General features: G+C 41.5%; 2 protein-coding genes across 4 annotated transcripts in view; both read left to right on the top strand.

Moving 5' to 3' along the window:
- The window catches only part of ARL13B (ADP ribosylation factor like GTPase 13B), a 59,827-nt gene extending 52,223 nt beyond the window's left edge, over positions 1-7,604 (top strand). Inside the window, exons 8-9 of one of the 3 annotated variants that reach the window (XM_008061892.1) lie at positions 4,777-4,890; positions 7,029-7,604. In XM_008061892.1, coding sequence (XP_008060083.1) covers positions 4,777-4,853 — 77 coding nt within the window. In that variant the 3' untranslated portion in view covers positions 4,854-4,890; positions 7,029-7,604. Of the gene's footprint in view, positions 1-4,776; positions 5,504-7,028 lie in introns of those variants that run through there. The other 2 variants (XM_021714368.1, XM_008061891.1) reach the window with 2 other exon arrangements.
- Positions 7,605-15,314: 7,710 nt separating this feature from the next.
- The window catches only part of NSUN3 (NOP2/Sun RNA methyltransferase family member 3), a gene marked incomplete at its 3' end in the record, with an annotated part of 29,675 nt that continues 25,167 nt past the window's right edge, over positions 15,315-19,822 (top strand). The window contains exons 1-2 of the mRNA XM_021714367.1: positions 15,315-15,443; positions 16,522-16,631. Of these exons, the coding sequence (XP_021570042.1) occupies positions 15,315-15,443; positions 16,522-16,631 (239 nt within the window). The remainder of the gene's footprint in view (positions 15,444-16,521; positions 16,632-19,822) is intronic.

Here is a 19,822-nt window from a genome sequence, read left to right as displayed (position 1 = left end):
AGGCAATTCTCTCACCTCTACCTCCTGAAGTGCTGGGATTACAGGCGTGAGCCACGACGCCTGGCTACTCTTCATTTTCACGACGCCTGGCTACTCTTCATTTTCAAAAGGGAAAATAATGTTATTGGATTTGCTGCTTAGGAAAGTAATTTTGGTCACAATGTAGTACAGACTTGATGGTGGCTAGAGCTAGTGTAGAATCCTTGTTAATGAGGCTGTTTCAGTGGTCAAAGTAAAAGCAAGGAATGTGAAGGAATGGAGAGTGAAAAAAATACATGCAAGGAATATTTTAACAATCATAATTAATATTTGATGAATGCTTGTGTGAGTTGAAGACAAAAGGAATAGAGTATAATTTGACTTAAGGGAATGGAACATTGGTGCTATCTCTAAGATTGAAGATATATGAGGAGGAAGAAGAAAACCTATTATGGAGAAACATATAGCAGTGTCTGTAAGCTTATCTCTTTGGACATGCTAAAGGCCAGTACAAGTAAGATTCTGGAGTTCAGGAGAAATGAAGGGACCCAGGACAGTAGGTGGCAGGGTACGTATGCGTAGGTAGTCGGTCCCCGTCGTCGGGTCATCACCCCCCCCCCCCCCCCCGTCATCACATAATGGAAGTATTTTTGAATGATGCTCTGTAATTGTTTACTGAATGGATGCCTTTGAGGGAATGATAGTTGCTGTTTGTTGTTTCTAAGGGAAATCATGTCAAGTGAGACGAAAAGAACTGGTGGCATTCATGGGGAACATTACAGTTAGGGCCAGTGGGAAAAGAGGTTAAAAATGGACTTGAGAAGCTTTCTTTTTTCTTTTTCTGTTTTGTTTTATTTTATTTTATTTTAGACTCTCCCATGCTGGAGTGCAGTGGCATGCTCATGGTCACTGCTGCCTCGACCTGCTGGGCTCAGATGATCCTTCTGCCTCAGCTTTCCAAGTAGCTGGAACTACAGACACATGCCACCATGCCTGGATAATTGTTGGCTTTATTGTAGAGATGAGGTCTCCCCAAGTTGCCCGGGCTGGTCTTGAACCCGCGGGCTCAGGCAGTTCTCTCACCTTGACCTCCCAAAGTGCTGGGATTATAGGCATGGCCACCACGCCTGGCCCTGTGTTTGTTTTTAAATTAGAACTCCTGTTGGGTGCCGTGGCTCATGCCTATAATCCCAGCACTTTGGGAGGCCGAGGTGAGAGGATTGTCTGAGCCCGTGAATTTGAGACCAACCTGGGCAACTTGGCGAGACTTCTCTCAACAATAAATCAAAAAATTAGCCGGGCGTGGTAGCGTGCACCTGTAGTTTCAGCTAGTTGGAAGGTTGAGGCAGAAGGATCACTGGAGCCCAGCAGGTCGAGGCTGTGGTGACTGTGAACCTAGCCTGGGTGACAGAGTGAGACTCCAATTCAATCAACCAATCAGTCAATCACTCACGGGAAAGAATTATAATAAATAAGTTAAGACTGGGCATGGTGGCTCATGTCTATAATCCCAGCACTTTGGGAGGCCACGGTGGGAGAATCCCTTGAGCGAAGAAGTCTGAGACCTGCCTAGACAACACAGTGAGACCTGGTCTCTACAAAAAAATTTAAAAATTAGCTGGGTGTGGTGGTGTGTGCCTGTAGTCACAGCTACTCAGGAGGCCGAGGCATAAGGATCACCTGAGCCCAGGAGATTGAGAGTGCGGTGAGCTGTGATTGTGCCACTGCATTCTAGCCTGGGCCACAAAGTGAGACCATGACTCAAAAAATAATGATAATGATAATAACAGTAATAAAAAAAATTAAAGCCACTGTTTTCTAATATTTCATTTAGCTTTCAGTTCCGAGCGAACACTATAACTTTATAAGTTTTAAAAACTTTTTGTTATATTTTCCCATAAATCCTAAGTCAAAGTGTGACTAACTTATGAAAGCAGTCGACTCTGCTTTCATTAAATCAATTTTTAGGGTTTATAATGAGATGTTCGTTATAGGTACCAATTGTATCCTCTTCTTTGCTTAACTTTCTACACATTTCTTTGTCTTTATATCCTGAGGCATATTGATAAAAGACTGATGGCAGGTAGACAACAGATATATGGTAAACCAGAGTAGATAATTGAAAGTCAACTGATTTGGCTTGGTTTAAAATTTATTGAGTTGGAAAACAATTTGCGGTAGTCCGACTGGGCATTTTTAAGGCAGAGACATTTTTACCTTGGTAGCAATTTGATTCTACTTTTCCAATTGCTTTTATTGCCCACAAAGTTTGCTCAGTGTAACAGGTAAGATAGATACATTCAGAGAAGGGACTTAAAAAGAGAATCGATACTCATTTCGTAAATACCCTCAAGTTGTACTTTATCACTATGTTAGGTATTAGGTATTATACACTATAAGAAATGAATCAGATTCTGTTGGCGAAAAATACTGAATGCACAAACTAAACAATAATTTCAAATCTTAAAATTATAAAAGAAAATAAAATTCTGCATATAGTTTTGCTGCTTTTCACTTTTCATGCTCAAAATTTGAAGCCCTTTGTAAAACTGTGATGGCAGTTAAAATAGTCATTTTAGATGGGCACAAAGATCAACTTATGTCCTCTACAAGTAAGGCAAGAAGAAACTTACTTTGTATAGACTGATTCAATTTTATGGCAAAGAAATAGTACAAAATTAATTGCAGAGGTAAACAGTTTCTGGGGAGAGAAAATGACATTTCTTGCTTTTGCATTTTTTTTAAAGTATTCTTTAATTCAAAATCTAAAACCAGCTGGGCTCAGTGGCACAGCCTGTAATCCCGTGCCTTGGGAGGCTGAGGTGAGTTGATTGCCTGAGCCCGTGGGTTCGAGACCTGCCTGGGCAACTTGGCGAGACCTCATCTCTACAATAAATCAAAAAATTAGCTGGGCGTGGTAGCGCGCGCCTGTAATTCCAGCTACTCTGAAGACTGAGGCGGAAGGATCGCCGGAGCCCAGCAGGTCGAGGCTGCGGTGGCCGGGAGCGGCCACTATACTCTAGTCTGGCGATAGAGTGAGACTCCAACTCAAAAAAAAATAAAAAATAAAACCTATTAGAAAACATATCCACTCTGGTTTAATTGTGAATTCTGTTAGGTATTAGAATTCTATAAGTTTTGAATCCAAGAAATTAAAGAAAACATACTTTAAATATATCAAAATAATTGAGTGTCTCTTAATTATAGCAATAATAATAACTGCATATACCATGTGCCTGGCACATTGCTAAACACTTTAGGTATTTATCTCATTTTAATTCTCCCAAATTACCTGATGAGATGGGCAGCAATATTGCCATTTTTTGCAATGGGAACCAATGTCCTAAGGTCACATAGCTAATAAGTAGCAGAATCAGAATTTGAACTTAGGCCTATCCAGCTTTGAAACCTAGACCTTAAATTCATTATGTAGTACAATTACATTAAGACTTGCTGGGACATCCCAGCAGCTTAGCAGTTGCTTAGAATTTATAGTTGTTTTACAAATCATTTTACCCAAATATATTTTTAACATAGTTATTTTTTGTGATCCTGAGCACCTTTACTTCCAGGATAATTTTAAGGTTAGTAGACCAGAAAGTAATTACTTAGTGAAGGTTTACATGTGTCATTGCATGTATAAGCCAATTTATGATAATTAAGGAATAGAAATTTATTTTAAAGGACAAAATAAGACTTTTTACATAAAATATGTCCCAAATCACCGAACTATATTGAAGCTTTGTTAAAAAATTCAGCTTTTGCCGGGCTCGGTGGCTCAGCCTGTAATCCCATGCCTTTGGGAGGTTGAGGTGAGTGGATTGCCTGAGCCCCATGGGTTCGAGACCCACCTGGGCGGCGAGACCTCATCTCTACAATAAATCAAAAAATCAGCCGGACGTGGTAGCGCATGCCTGTAATTCCGGCTACTCGGAAGGCTGAGGCGGAAGGATTGCCGGAGTCCAGCAGGTCGAGGCTGTGGTGGCCGGGAGCGGCCACTGCACTCCAGTCTGGGCGACAGAGTGAGACTCCAACTCAAAAAAAAAAAATTCAGCTTTCAAGAACATTAGAATAATTAATGCTTCTCCTAAAATACCTAGAAGTGACAGCCACTGGATAAGAACATAGAGTGGACTTATCAGGACTTTAGCAAGAGATTTCATAGATTTTGAATAGTTTACGTTTGTTCTAGTGTGCTTGTGTATTTCAAACAAAAAAGAATAAATATATCTATTAGATGTATCTCTTTATTAAATCTAGTAGAGATTAATTTCTAATCTAGAGTTTATGAATTTACCCTAGTGATTATGCTTTTGAATTTGTTCAAGTTTTCTTGGATTTTAATTTTTTTTTTTTTTTTTGAGGTGGAGTCTCACTCTGTCCCCCAGACTGGAGGGCAGTGGCCGCTCCTGGCCACCGCAGCCTCGACCTGCTGGGCTCCGGCGATCCTTCCGCCTCAGCCTTCCGAGTAGCCGGAATTACAGGCATGCGCTACCACGCCCGGCTGATTTTGATTTACTGTAGAGACGAGGTCTCGCCGCCCAGGCGGATCTCGAACCCACGGGCTCAGGCAATCCACTCACCTCAGCTTCCCAAAGGCGCGGGATTACAGGCTGAGCCACCGAGCCCGGCTTGGATTCTAATTTTTTTTTGCTGTCTTTTCAACTCATTGTATCACCTGCCGACTTAGACTATCTTACTGTTTTAAAGGTGTGTTGGTTGGAAAATAGTGGACTGTGTCAAAAGTCTTGATTTGTCATAACTGTTTCGTGCTTTTTATTTCCCTCCCTGACATAGATTTCTATGGGAAGCCGCTGCCTCCCCTGGCTGTGCAACAGAGACCTAACAGTGACGCTCACAGTACACCCTCCTAGCCAGTTCGTGTGGATGAGCTCTCTTAATACCAGCAAGGTGAACTGGGATGCTGTTTCTCAACAGAAGAGAAAGCCTGAACGTTGATGCTTGGGGCGAGATAACCATAGTGATTTCAGTGAGGTGGTTAATAGTCAAGGACCTGACCTGATAATTACTTATCCATGTTCTTCATGGTTAAAAAAGAAAGGCAGCAAAACGACCAGGAGATGGGATGGAGTTTTGCACTAAGCAAGATTAGTGTTGACTCTAGTTTATACGTCCCCACTCAGGGGCATATTCCTCAAGGAAAATCTCTTCCGAAAAAGAGCCAATGGACTCTGCACCCTTTCTTTAGTATTTGTTTAATTGTCTGTATTTCTATATATGAAACATTTTTAATAAAATATATGCACATGGAAGGGGAACTTCTGGGCATTTATAACCTAAATTTGTAACTATTTTTATATTTTTCTAAAACTTTAAAAATTTTAATTATTATGATACTGCATTTGTGTACTTTTCTATAGATGCTTTTTAAAAATTGTGTCTGGAAAATAGAGTTGATTACTTGATAGACATGAACTATACAAACAGGATATATTTATATGGCTTGAAGTATGTTTTGTAATAGCATTGTTCTTGAAGTGTACATCCAAACTTGACCAAATTTTAAAAGAATACCTTTTGGCTGGGCTCGGTGGCTCAGCCTGTAATCCCGCGCTTTGAGAGGCTGAGGTGAGTGGATTGCCTGAGCCCACGGGTTCGAGACCCACCTGGGCAACTTGGCGAGACCTCATCTCTACAATAAATCAAAAATTAGCCGGGTGTGGTAGCACACGCCTGTAGTTTCAGCTACTTGGAAGGCTGAGCCGGAAGGATCACCGGAGCCCAGCAAGTCGAGGCTGCGGTGGCTGGGAGCAGCCACTGCACTCCAGTCTGGGCAACAGAGTGAGACTCCAATTCAAAAAAAAAAAAAAAAGAATACCTTTTTAAAACAATAGATTCTGAGATCTTTATTCTGCCAAATTATGTGATTTGAAAGTAGTGGTGATGATCTCAAATGAAAGTGACTAGAAAGTCCTTCTGTTTCTAAATGCCTTTAAAGTTAACCAAAATATGTTCCATGAGATATTATTAAATGTCTCAGTAAACCCGTTTTCAAGGTTGACACTTACAGTGATCAGGGTGAGTCCCCCATTTCCTCAGAAGCTGCAGTCACTCTTGGATTATTCTCATTCTTTCAAGCCTTGACCTTAAAGGCAAAAAGCCTGAAAAAGCTACTGCAGTTCCCAAGGCTTGTGCTTTACAACTGAGAAATAGCTTTGGTAGTAAAGCAATAAGAGTAAAATGTTGGCTCAAAATTACTTTTAGAAAGAAATAATTCCAAAATAATTTCTCAATTTGAAATGATAGCACTTCTCTTGGATTTGAGCATGGCATTCATAAGAATCTCTAGTCTTCTGGCATTTAGACAAATTTTAGGTGTATATTTTGAGTCATAGATTCATAAAATTGCATTTCATTGAAAACATACCTTTAATTAACCCTTATCAACAAGGGTGCCTGAATGATGTATATTTGTATACCCAATACTTAACTGTACCCCACAATTTTAAAATAAAAAATATGTTTATAAAAAAAAGAAAGAAAGAAAACATACCTTTATATCCAGGTGAAAATACTATAAAGATGATGATTTCCAGGCTGGGCTCGGTGGCTTAGCCTGTAATCCCCGCACTTTAGGAGGCCAAGGCGAGTGGATTGCCTGGGCCCGTGGGTTCTAGACCAGCCCAGGCAACTTGGCAAGACCTCCTTTCTTCAACAAATTTTTAAAAAATTAGCCGGGCGTGGTAGCGCACTCTTGTGGTTCAGACTACTTGGAAGGCTAAGGTGGAAGGATCGATGGACCCCAGCAGGTCAACGCTGGGGTGACCGTGAGTGTGCCACTGTACTTCAGTCTGGGCAACAGAGTGAGACTCCAACTCAAAAAAAAAAAAAAGGGAATGATTTTTGTATCAGATTGTAAAGATTGGTGCTTTTGATAGCTTGTACTGACAGCAGACATATATTTGTATGTGATAATAAAGTTAATAAATATGTTTAATGAAGTTTAATATCATTATTTACTTTTAACATTTTACTTAAGAGCACCACATTTTATTCATATTTTTAACTCACTGAACTTTCATTAACAGGTCACTTATTTCCCTAGTCAGCATCGTTTTGTTTCTGTTTGTACGTGGGACCTACCTACCACATTGAGTGAGTAAAAAGCACTGGACTTCAAATATAAAATTTATAACAACCTATTTAACTGGCAACTGAAACATGATGAACAGCAACACAGGAAGATAGGCTGTCAATTTTGAAATGGAATTTAGAGGGGGTGTTTCACAACTCTCTCCTTTTGTAACATTTAATGTATTCAATTTTAAGACTAAACTCATACTTTTGCCATCTTTTTTAATATTTATCAGATTTTGGAGTATAAATGTTCTTAAAATTTTTATTCCTTATCAGTGTTTAGTGTAATTACTGACTCTATTTAATAAAAATGATTTTGAAATTAAATGTTATAAAATAGAATTTGTGTTTTATATAGCTCTCTCAAAATATTAATTTGTACTCTTAAAGCATTCTAAAATACTTTAACAGATATTTTGTAAATCCAGGTGGATTTTAACAGTTAAATGCCTATTTTGTTATATGCTACATTTTTATTCTTAATCATCATGAATTATGACATATTCACACAATAAAATTAATTTATATCAGTAGCCTGTTTATCTTGTCATTTGGTAGATTTAAATGATTTTCCTTGGATAATAAAAAATAGGTAAGGAGCCGGGCTCGGTGGCTCAGCCTGTAATCCCTCGCCTTTGGGAGGCTGAGGTGAGTGGATTGCCTGAGCCCACGGGTTCGAGACCCGCCTGGGCAGCGAGACCTCATCTCTACAATAAATCAAAAAATCAGCCGGGCGTGGTAGCACATGCCTGTAATTCCGGCTACTCGGAAGGCTGAGGCGGAAGGATCGCCGGAGCCCAGCAGGTCGAGGCCGCGGTGGCCGGGAGCAGCCACTGCACTCCAGTCTGGGCGACAGAGTGAGACTCCAACTCAAAAAAAAAAAAAAAAAAATAGGTAAGGAATTTTAAATATGTTCATGGAAATAATTTAAATCAGTAGATTAAAATAACAGACAAGAAATTAAAATAAAACTTTTTGTTATTTTACATGAAAAACTTTGCAAATTTTTATATATGTGGGAAAAATGTGATTTTAAATGCGACTAAAAATAGCATTTCACTGTATGATTCTAGATGATTTGACGTCTGTCTTGTTGAAGCTACTGGTCAATAGATATAATTTTATTTGTTTAAAAGATAATTCCATATGCCTTTATGTGTAAAATACATATGTATATGATATATATACACTATTGTACATAATTGATGTCAAATATAAAATATGCATAAAATAACACTAGAAAGAAATGTTGCAAAGTGCTAATAGTAAATTTTTTAGAGTTACTGCTTGTATATTCTTGAAATTTCAAATTATTTTTGTAGTTTGGTTTTGTTTTATAGTGGGAGAAGCAAATTTATAATTTTGCATAAATTAAGTACCATGTTTTCTGCAAGTTTAAAATTAAATGCTCTTTTAAATGTCAAATGAAGGACGAGATTTCCCTTAACATGAAAACTTGTGAACAGCCTGGAGCAGTTTGCCTATAAAATACACCCTTATATTTGCAGCTGATCTTTTACTACATTTTCTTTTTTTCTTTTTTTTTGAGTTGGAGTCTCACTCTGTTGCCCAGGCTGGAGTGCAGTGACACGCTCACTGACACCACAGCGTCAACCTGCTGGGCTCAGGCAATCCTTTCACCTCATCCTTCCAAGTAGCTGGGACTACAGGCAAGTGCTACCATGCCTGGCTAATTTGTTTGTTTGTTTGTTTTAGAGACGCGTCTTTCCAAGTTGCCCAGGCTGATCATGAACCCCTAGACTCACGCAATTCTCTCACCTCGGCCTCCCAAAGTGCTGGGATGACAGACTTGAGCCACCGCACCCAGCCACATCACATGTTTTCTTGCTGTGACAATATTTGGATTTGATACTCAGTTTGATGTGCTGTGCTGTTCAGTTACTCAGTTTCTTCCATTTCAGTTAAAGAAAATAGAATGCTTCTAGGTAGAAGAGCTTTTCTTTCTTTCTTTCTTTCTCTCCCCCCCTCTTCTTTCTTTCTTTCTTTTCTGTTGGAGTCTCACTGTCACCCAGGGTGGAGGGCATGGTACAAACCTGCCTCAGCCTTCCAAGTAGGTGGCACTACAGGCATGTGCCACCACGCCAGGCTAATTTTTTTGATTTATTGTACAGATGAGGTCTCACCAAGTTGCCCAGGCTGGTCTCGAACCTGTAGGCTCAGGCCTCTTGCCTCAGCCTCCCAAAGTGCTAGAATTATAGGTGTGAGCTGCCATGCCCAGCCAGAAGAGATTTTTTTCTTAAAAAAAAAGTTTTAATTTTAAACATGTGGAGTTCAATTCAAGGTTAGGTATACAAAAAATGTCCATTATGCAGGTACCCTTGTTGATGAGGCGTGCCCACTCCCCAGCCCCTGCAGTTTCTACTACGGCCAATCCCTTTCTTACAGTGTCATGATAGTTGTTCAAGTCCACTTATGAGTGAGAACATGTGATACTCGGTTCTTTGTTTCTGTGATAGATCACTCAGTATTATAGCCTCTAAGTCCATCCAAGTTGCTGTGAAGTTCATAATTTTGTCCTTCTTTATGGCTGTGCATATGTACCACATTTTTAAAATCCAGTACTCTTTTGTTGGGCAGCACGGTTGGTTCCATGTTTTTGCTATTTTGAATAATGCTGCAGTAAACATGCGTGTGCAGTTATCTTTTTCATAGAGTGTTTGAATTCCTCTGGGTATATTCCCAGTAAGGGGATTGCAGGGTCGTATGAGAGATCATTTTTTATATCTTTTAGGAATTGCCACACTGTTTTCCATAGAGGCTTTTTGCCAGAAGAGCTTTTCAAAAGTGAAACTGCTGTCAGACACAGTGGCTCATACCTTTCTATAATCCCAGCACTTTGGGAGGCCAAGGCGAGAGGACTGCCTGAGCCCATGGGTTCAAGACCAGCCTGGGCAACTTGGCAAGACTTTGTCTCTACAATAAAAAAAAATTAGCCGGGCGTGGTGGCATGCATCTGTGGTTCCAGCTACTTGGAAGGTGAGGGGAAGGCTCACCTGAGCCCAGCAGGTCGAGGCTGCAGTGGCTGTGAGCATGCCACTGCACTCCAGCCTGGGTGACAGAATGAGACTCCAACTCAAAACAAAAAAAGTGAAATTGCTTATACAGTTTTATTTGTATATAGCTTATATAAATAAAGCTGTAGCATATAAACTTTATTGTCCTTGGCTTCTCTAAACAGAAGATGATTCTGCTAATACAATTATTTAATTTATCAGACATATATTCCAACTAGTGGGGACCAAAAGGAGGCCCAAAGTTTACTTGTATGATGACCACTTATCTACCTAACCCTGAATTGTACTCCACGTCTTTAAAATAAATAAAAATAAGTTAAAAAACAAGCCAGGCATGGCGGCTCACGCCTGTAATCCTAGCACTTTGGGAAGTGGGGGTGAGAGCATTGCCTGAGTCCAGGAGTTCAAGACAAGCCTGGGCAACTCGGAGAGACCTCATCTCTACAATAAACCAAAAAATTAGCTGGGCATGCTGGTGCTCCTGTAGTTTCAGCTACTTGGAAAGCTGAGGTGGAAGGATTGCCTGAGCCCAGCTGGTCGAGGCTGTGGTGGTTGTGAGCGTGCCACTGGACTTCTGCCTAGGCAACAGAGTGAGACTCCGACTCAAAAAATAAACAACGGATGTATATATTCCAACTGATCCAAAAAGCAAATTAGATCTATATCAAAATTTCCAAAGAAATAGAATATCAATTATCAAAAAAAATTGTAATGTCTTTAACTTTGTAGAAACAGAGTAATAGATGCCTGGGTTTTTTGAGGAAAAAAATAGGAAATCAGAAATGAATTTGCTGTATTGAAGTGGATCAGCTTATAATTAAAGGGATAATAAAAAAGATTTCCTTGTTTAGGGAAGTAATTGTAAATCCTTTCTGGGTGCTCACGAGGGAACAGAATTTATGACCTTGGTAAGTGAATAAGGTGTTTCCAAATTTTTATGAGAATACATCCTCCCAGTAGACATTTGCTTATGTATTTATATTTATCATATTAGTTTGCTAAGGTGCCACAACACAGGTCCATAGACTAGGTGGGTTAACCAACAAATTTGTTTTCTTACCCTTATGGAGGCTGCAAGTCTGAGACCAAGGTGCTGGGGATTTGGTTTCTCATGAGGCCTCTCTCGTGGGCTTGCAGGTAGCCAGTGTCTTGCTGTGTCCTCACGTGGTCTTTTCTCTCCACATGTACCTCTGAGGTCTCTCAGTGTGTCCAGTTTTCCTCTTTTTATGACTTTTTCTGTCTCAACTCTTTAAAGGCCTCATCTCTGAATATAGTCACATTCTGAGATGCTGAGGACGAAGGCTTCAACATACACATTTTGGAGAGACAAGTTTCAGCCCCTAACACCTGTTCTGCCACACTATGTACATTTTAATATACCACCCAAAGAAACGCAAAAAGATCAGATAAAACAATAAAAATAGATGTCATTATATTAACTTTCCAGTCACAGTGGGTTATCTGCTGGAGTCTGTACAGCCCACTGTGGAATACTGCATTTTAATGAGAGCCTCACCTGAAGTTTAAGCTCGATTGCCAGTAAGTACACTGTTCTCTAGCATTAATCTCTAGTTTCCTGTTGTGTTTTTCTGTCATATATTCTAAGGAGGTAAGGGCTCCTTGATGTTGAATTTTTTTGTTTTGTTTTTTGAGTTGGAGTCTCACTGTCGCCCAGACTGGTGGGCAGTGGCATGCTCCCAGTCACCACAGCCTCGACCTAGGCTCCTGCAATTCTTCCCCCTCAGCCTTCCAAGTAGCTGGAACTAAAGGCGCATGCTACCAATGCCCAGCTAATTTTTGACTTATTGTAGAGACAGGTCTCACCAAGTTGCCCGGATGGGTCTTGAACTCACGGGCTCAGGCAATCCACTCACCTCAGCCTCCCAATGTGCTGGGATTACAGGCTGAGCCACCGAACCCAGCTGATGTTGGATTGTTTTACTACAAAGCCTGCCCTTTTGACAGTACAAACTTCTGTATGGACATGAAGTATTTTGAGACATGTTTTATATAAATGTGAAAATTCACAAAACATAACTTATTTAGGAGGTCTATGAAGTGTAATTATTCTGAAACTTCTTAGGTCACCTAACTGTACTGTAAAAATTTGTTTCTAGGTATGTAAAAATGTGTTTCCTACTCAGAGGTAAGTCCTTATTAAGCTGCTTGGTTCTTTAGCACTATCATTAAGAAATAATAATGAACGAATGTAATTTCTGGTGTTTGTGCCAGCTCAATTTCTTATATCTGCAGTGATTTACAACAAGCCTTCCTCTAACAGTTTCTAATTCTAAAATTCAATGTAGAGGTTTGTTTACTCTCCAGTAGCTATTTGGAGTGGGAGTGGGTAGTAAATCCATTAACATTCCATGATACACAAATATTGATTCTAGATAGATTAAGGTTCAGTATAAAAGATAAGGCTATAAAAAAAAAGTATGGGAAAACAGAAGTGTCCTCCTGTGGGAAGAAATCTGTAAGCCTGAAAGCAACTCAACTTAGCAATGCAAACAAATAGTTTCACATTTAAAGTCACATGGTTGTAATAAAAATCGAGAAAGTACTAAAAAGTGTGACATGGTTAACATCTCTAATAGAAATAAAATAGCACTAACACCTATAGATAAGTAACTCAGAAAAGATATAGCTGGTAAGAAAACCTTCCAAACTCAGGGCATAATTAGACATAAGAGATTATTGTAAACGCAGACAAAAATTCATGAAATGAGGTTTATTTAAAATCAGAAAATAGATGTTAAAAGTCACACGGCAATAAGATAGAATTAATATGAACTCTTTCCAAGTGTGACACATTTTCTTTCCCTCACAGAAATATGATTCTTACTACCTTCCTAAAGTTATTTTACATATCTACATTGCAAATATATTACTAAAGTATTAATTCATTAATTACAACATAAAAAATATAATTACAGCATAGAAAAAAATTATATAAAATATCTTAGAGGCTAAAAGGTAGACTAGTGGCTTTTCCACATTCAACAGATGGCATGCATTTAATCATTTCACTCCTGAATACTTTATTTTTTTGGAGTCAAATCTAAATTTTTTTTGTGGGGGGAGCGATCAGGGTTTCAGTCTGTCATCCTGACTGGAGTGCAGTGACACAATACACAAATATTGATTCTAGATAGATCAAGGAGATGGTTTATGGTTTGAGGCTATGTTGCTTACCATAGCCTCGAACTCTTGGGCTGAAGTGATCTTCCAGCCACAGCCTCCTGAGTAGCTGGAACTACAGGCACATGACACCACACCTGGATCATTTTTAATTTTTTTTTTTTTTTGTAAAGACAAGATCTTGCTAGTTGCCTAGGCTGGTCTTGAACTCTTAGGTTTAAGCAGTCCTCCCGCCTTAGCCTCCCAAAAGTGCTGGGATTACAAACGTGAGCCACTATGCTGGGCCCAAATCTAAATTCTAATAAGATGCATTTAAAAACCAACTACTGGGTATCTAGTCAAAAGGAACACAAATCGTTCTATTCATATTTATTGTAGCACTATCACAGTATCAAAGATATGGGACCAAACTAGGTGGTCATAAACAGTAGACTGGAAAAAAAAAATGGTACATATACACCATGGAATACTACACAGCCATAAAAAAAGAATAAAATCATGTTCTTTGCAGCAACGTGGGTGCAGCTGGAAGCCACCATTCTAACTGTATTGACGCAGGAACAGAAAACCAAATACTGCATGCTCTCACGTGTAAGTGGAAGCTAAACACTGGGCACACAGGGGCACAGGGATGGGAACAGCAGACACCAGGAACTCATAAATGAGGGAAGAAGGAAGTGGGACAAGGGTTGAAAAACTACCTGCGAGGGTGCCCTGGCTCACGCCTATAATCCTAGCACTTTGGGAGGCCAAGGTGAGAGGATTGCCCGAGCCCATGGGTTCGAGACCAGTTTAGACAACTTGGCGAGACCTCATTTCCACAATAAATCAAAATATTAGCCGGGCCTGGTGGCGTATGCCTGTAGTTCCAGCTACTTGAAAAGCTGAGGTGGAAGGATTGCCTGAGTCCAGCAGGCCGAGGCTGCAGTGACCATGAGCGTGCCACTGCACTCCAGCCTGGGCAACAGAGTGAGACTCCAAACCAAGAAAACGGAAAAACTACCTATTAATATTTGGTACCATACTATTTGGGTGACTGGTTCAACAGAAACCCAATCCTCCCCATCGTGCCATAGACACCCATATGTAACAAACCTGCACTTTTAAAAATTGTCTTTTAGATTACTAGAAAGTTGACTAAATAAAATGTTAAACTTCAAATAACGTTAGTGGGAAAGACGTTTACAGTTTTACATGATCACAAGACTTATACCTATTATATGTTTCCATACTGACATTCTGAGCATCAAGGACGGACTCCTCAAAAGGATGATGAGGCCTATCTGATTTTCCCTGCTACATTTTGGCTTGCTGCTACCAGCAGTAATTACTGAAGACTAAAGCCAAAGAGCCAACAAACTGCCACTCCTATCAGGATGGGTGTTGGTATTTTCCTGAGGACCCTCAGCACCGCCCCTGCTAAGGGTGGACCGGAGGCTGGTGTGGAAAGGCGTTGGGGTCTTGAGGCACGTGTTGGCAATCCCGAGGACCGTGATGGTGAAGACAGCAGCAGCCAACACCTGGCCGTTCCAATTCGGGATTAGGTCTACACGTGGCCATCCTACAAGTAAAGTACAGTCCTCCCTTTGGTCCCCACTTTGCCTGGTTTAAGGACATCTTAAAGCCATCGCACGATCTAACTCAGACTTAACTCTTTTCTCGACCCCCCTGCACACACTGCCTGTTCAACACAATGTGTGACTGTACACTTATGAATGAATGAATGAGGCGCTCACTGTCACCCAGGCTGGAGTGCAAGGGTGCGACCACAGCTCACTGCAGCCTCCAAATCCTGGGCTCAAGAGACGCAATCACCTTCACCTCTGCAGTAGCAAGGACCACAGGTTCACGCACGTGGGACTTTTATAGTCCTGGCGCCCAAAGCTCCGCCCACGGCCCCCCCCGGAAGTCGCCGTGGGCGCAAGCGGCGTTGGAAACATCCGCCTTCACCTACTACCCGCGGAAGGCGCTTTGCGCGTGTCTCTCGCGGGACCTAAACCCCTTGGGCGGAGTTTTCTGTAGCGCCGGGAAAGCAGTATCTCGCGACAACTGGGACCGGAAATGCGGAGTGAAAGCGGATGCCGCCGGACCCGGAAGTCAGGCTCTTGTTTCAGTCTTCCCGCGACTCTCTGGTGCGGGTTCTTGTATCTCTTGTGTGTGGAAGCTCCCAGCGGGAAAATGCCGACCCGGGTGAGGCCTGAGGCCGCCTCTGATGGACCCAGACGCTCCTCTGCGCGGCTGAGGCGGCGAGGGCGAGGGCGGGATGGGGGACGTCGTCTTTGACCGCCCCTCCGCGATGTCGACTTTGTTTGGCTTTGCTGTCGGGCCTGGAACGACGCCAAGTGCGGTGGGCTCGCTCTGGCCTTCTCTGTGCTTCCCCCGAGGATAGCAGGTCCCCTCAGTCCAGCCCGCAGACTTCTTCCTTCCCCGCCCCCCATAATGGAGATGGGAATCCCGCTGTGGTGCGTAGGATGGTCTCGAACCCCTGGCCTCCAGCGATCCTCGCGCCTCGGCCTCCCAAAGCGCTGCGCTCACAGGCTGAGCCACTGCGCCCGGCCTGCAGACCCCAAGGACCCGCGCCCTCCAGCTCCCCGGGGGCTGAGGTGTGACCTACGTTATTGCTGCGTCCGGGGAGCTTGGAACAGTGTGTTCGTGGGAGGCCCGCGGTCCGCTTGTATTGGCTGAGTAAGTGGAACAGTGGCGAGGAAGTTTCAGGAGGAAGCTAGAGTGGCTTTTTTATTTTCGAGCAGCTTGAGTTGGACAGAAGGGTAGCAAAGGTAGTACAGAGTTCTTACATACCTTTCACCAAGTTGCCCCAATGGTAACCAGGTGTGACTTTTAAAAAATAATTTGGGGCCAGGTGTAGTGGCTCACACCTGTAATCCCAGCTGTGAGAGGCTGAGACTAGAGGATTGCTTGACCCCAGGAGTTCCAGACCAGCCTAGTCAAGAGACCGCTTAGAAAAAAAAAAGAAAAAAATAATAAATAAAATTAATTTTGTTCTTTTAGCCACAGTTTACTTAGCTGCTAGATTCAGCTGTAACCTTTGTTTTGCCTGTGGACGTTGGGAGAAACCCTGCTTTTTCATAAGTAGTAACATGTCGTAATGCGGTTTTTACATTAGGGTATTGCTTCCTTTTCAAGCACTAGTAGCCAAAAAAGTGTTTTTACCATAAAAATAATTATAATAATAATGTGCTAATGTTGAAGTTAAATAAATTTGTAGATAATAACAGTGTGTGTCAGCAACTTTTTCTTATTGTCATAGCTGAAAGCAAAGTCAGAGGGGAAGCTTGCAAAACAGATTTGCAAAGTTGTGTTGGATCATTTTGAAAAACAGTATTCCAAAGAACTTGGAGATGCCTGGAGTACAGTCAGGTTAGTATAATTCGTCTCTTGATGCATTATGATAGAACAGAGAGAGGGAAGGAGGGATGCCGTGGGGATAAAAGGTAAAAGAATACAAGCCTGGCTGCCCTTTTTACTGAGGCTATAGGAAGGAAGAACTGGAAAGAAATAGAAGGGTAACATGGTGGAAAGGGGAGAAAGATAACTTTCTAGTTTTACTTTCTAGTGATAGTAAACAAAAATTGTTATGCCCTTGTCTTGACAAATTGCTTTTATCCTTGAAGCAAATGCTCACAACATTAATTATACTGTAAGAGAAAAAAAATTTAATTTAGGGGAATAATTAACAATTCTCTGAAATTCAGAAGCTCATACTACAAATCTTGAAAGCCAGCATGACTTTGTTTTAACTAAAGTTACACATTATTTGGTTATCGTATTTCACCCCTGTTAATGCCTGTGGCTGTCTGTATTTTAAACACATGCACCAAGTACACAACTCGTATTTATAAAAACAAATGTTATTAGCCGGGCGTGGTAGCGCGCGCCCGTAGTTCCAGCTACTGGAAGGCTGAGGCGGAAGGATCGCCGGAGCCCAGCAGGTCGAGGTTGCGGTGGCCGGGAGCGGCCACTGCACTCCAGTCTGGGCGACTGAGTGAGACTCCAACTCAAAAAAAAACACCAAAATAAAACCCAAAACAACAACAACAACAACAAACAAATGTTTAATGGCAGTGAGGGAAATTAGCTTGTGGTGAGCTTTGCTGTGGCAGAATGTTGCCATTTGGGTTTTGGCTTTGAGTGCCTGATACAGCATGTGATGCTCACTGGAATAAAAAGAGCAGGACAGTCCCTGAGTCCGGTTCTTGTGCTGTCTGGTTATTGTTCATGGGAGAGAGGTGGGCTGTGGAGTGTGATGACAACTGCATGAACTGCTACGTTGACATAGGTCTGATCTGTTTGACTAGCCTAGGGGTAACAGCAAAGGCCCAAGGAGAGGCCGGGTCTTGGTGACTTAAGAGAGTTACCTTGACAAAAGGAACCGAGCATTCTAGGTTGAGGGAAGAGGGCATGCTGCTCACGAAGGAGGGGCAAAAGTCCAATACCTTTTGCACAAGCCGAAGGTTATATGGCTCCAGAAAAAGAGATTATGTCTTGGCTAATAAAGATAAAACTGAGGTGGTTCTAAGAAATTTAGGACAGTTAAGGTGTTTTAGAAACTCGTAAATACTGTCATATGGAAGCATAGATATGGTTTTTATTTCAGAACTGGATTTTGAAATGGGTGTTTACTATCACAGAGAAGTAAGACTGATTAATAAAGTATGCGATAAGTTCATGAGGTCTTCAACATGCAAAGGTCCTCAAATATAGAATATTCAAATAACCAAACACTGCTTACATGCCTGCTATGTGCCCCACGGTACTGACTTACGTGATCCTCAGAACAAACCTCTGAGATCTGTTTCCCATTTTTCCCCTAAGGTTGCTGCATAGAGTTTAAGCAGCTTGCCTAAAGTTCACTCAACTAGTAAGTGGCAGAGCAGGGCCTTCTATTTTGTCTCTCTTACTCAAAACCTCCCACAGCTAACCCTTATCCTGTACTGCCTCTTATACCTGGGTTGTGATTTTTTTTTAAAAAAAGATCTTGAGGTATTTTTTCTGCAGACTTCATTGTAGTCTGGCTGCTCATACCCTGTAATGACTTATTTTTCTGCTTAGTGTGCTCAGACAGACATAAATTATTATTTGACCCTAAACAAAATGAGCAGTGAACCTCAAATCCATTTAATTAGCTGTGCCTTCTGCTTCATCTACCTTTTTGTTGGATTTTCATGGTAATTTAAGTTTTGCATAAACATGCGCTAAATTTGCCACAGGCAAAATAAAAGCTTTTGAGCTTGGAAAGAAGTCTGAGCATGGAAGATGGCATGGGGAAATAACAGAACTAGATATATTTTTTTAACTGTTTATTTGCAAGACATAATTGTGTGCAGAGTCTGTTTACTTCCAGAGAAAGTTCAGAGCTTTTTCTTTTTTTCAAACTAGAAAGTTTACTCCACATTTTTCATTTTCTGTAGTAGTAGAGAAGATTTAGTATTCATTAATTTTATTGTTTGTTTTTTTTTTTTTGAGTTGGAGTCTCACTCTGTCGCCCAGACTGGAGTCCAGTGGCCGCCGCCGCTCTTGGCCACTACAGCCTCGCCTGCTGGGCCTGTGGCTCTGGCGATCCTTCCGCCTCAGCCTTCTGTGTAGCCGGGATTACAGGCATGTGCTACCACACCTGGCTGATTTTTTGATTTATTGTAGAGATGAGGTCTCGCTGCCCAGGCGGGTCTCGAACCCGCTGGCTCAGGCAATCCACTCACCTCGGCTTCCCAAAGGCGCAGGATTACAGGCTGAGCCACCGAGCCCAGCTTAATTTTACTGTTTTTTAATAACCTTTCTTGCCAAGTCATTCCGTGAGCAGCCCTTTGAAGTTGGAGCCCACCCCGCTTCCATTTTTGCTCTGCTTGTTGTCCATGTGTTTTCATGTTCTCCCTCAGGTAAGCCCATTCATGACATGACTTCAAATTTCCATCCATATGCTGTCATATCAAGGTGTGCAGTCTCCCCCAAGGTTTACTTCCATTCTTTTAAGTTTTTTCTAGCAACTTCACTTAGTTGTCATACTTGGCTGACTCAAAAACTTATTCCTGTTTTTCCCTTCCAAGTCTGTGTGGCCTCTGCCTCTTGCATATTTTGTCTTAGTTGAAGGTATTACCATCAGTCTGCCTTCCTTCTTTCTCCTCTGCAACTTCACTTCCTTTTTAGTAAAGAATGAGCATTGATTCAAAAACAGGGCTGGCATTGCTCTATGCCCGGAGAGGTGATCTCTAATACCTTGGCATGTCCTTTCTGAAGAAAATGTCTTTGTTTACCTGGGGCTTGGTCCACACGTACTAATCTAACAATGTGACTTATGGTGGACAGAGATAACCAACTCAACTTCCAGAGATGCTGGAGACTAAAAGTCAGCTGTGTGGGCCATCGGTCATGTCTATATGATCAAGCCTCTGTTAAAACTGGATACAATACTTCAGTCTTGGACACATGACTGTTACAAGATTATTTAAGACAGGAACCAGGAGGCTTTGGGAAAGGGAAAGAAGGAAATGTACTATATGGGTCTTGTTAGGCTCCAACCGTCAGTGTAGGGTTTTTCTTTCCTCGATGATGGT

This window comes from Carlito syrichta, unplaced genomic scaffold (assembly GCF_000164805.1).
Source record: "Carlito syrichta isolate Samal-C Ts95f unplaced genomic scaffold, Tarsius_syrichta-2.0.1 Scaffold305637, whole genome shotgun sequence".
NCBI classification, from domain to species: domain Eukaryota; kingdom Metazoa; phylum Chordata; class Mammalia; order Primates; family Tarsiidae; genus Carlito; species Carlito syrichta.
Note: the sequence above shows the minus strand (reverse complement) of the source record. Positions and strands in the feature narration are given on the sequence as shown.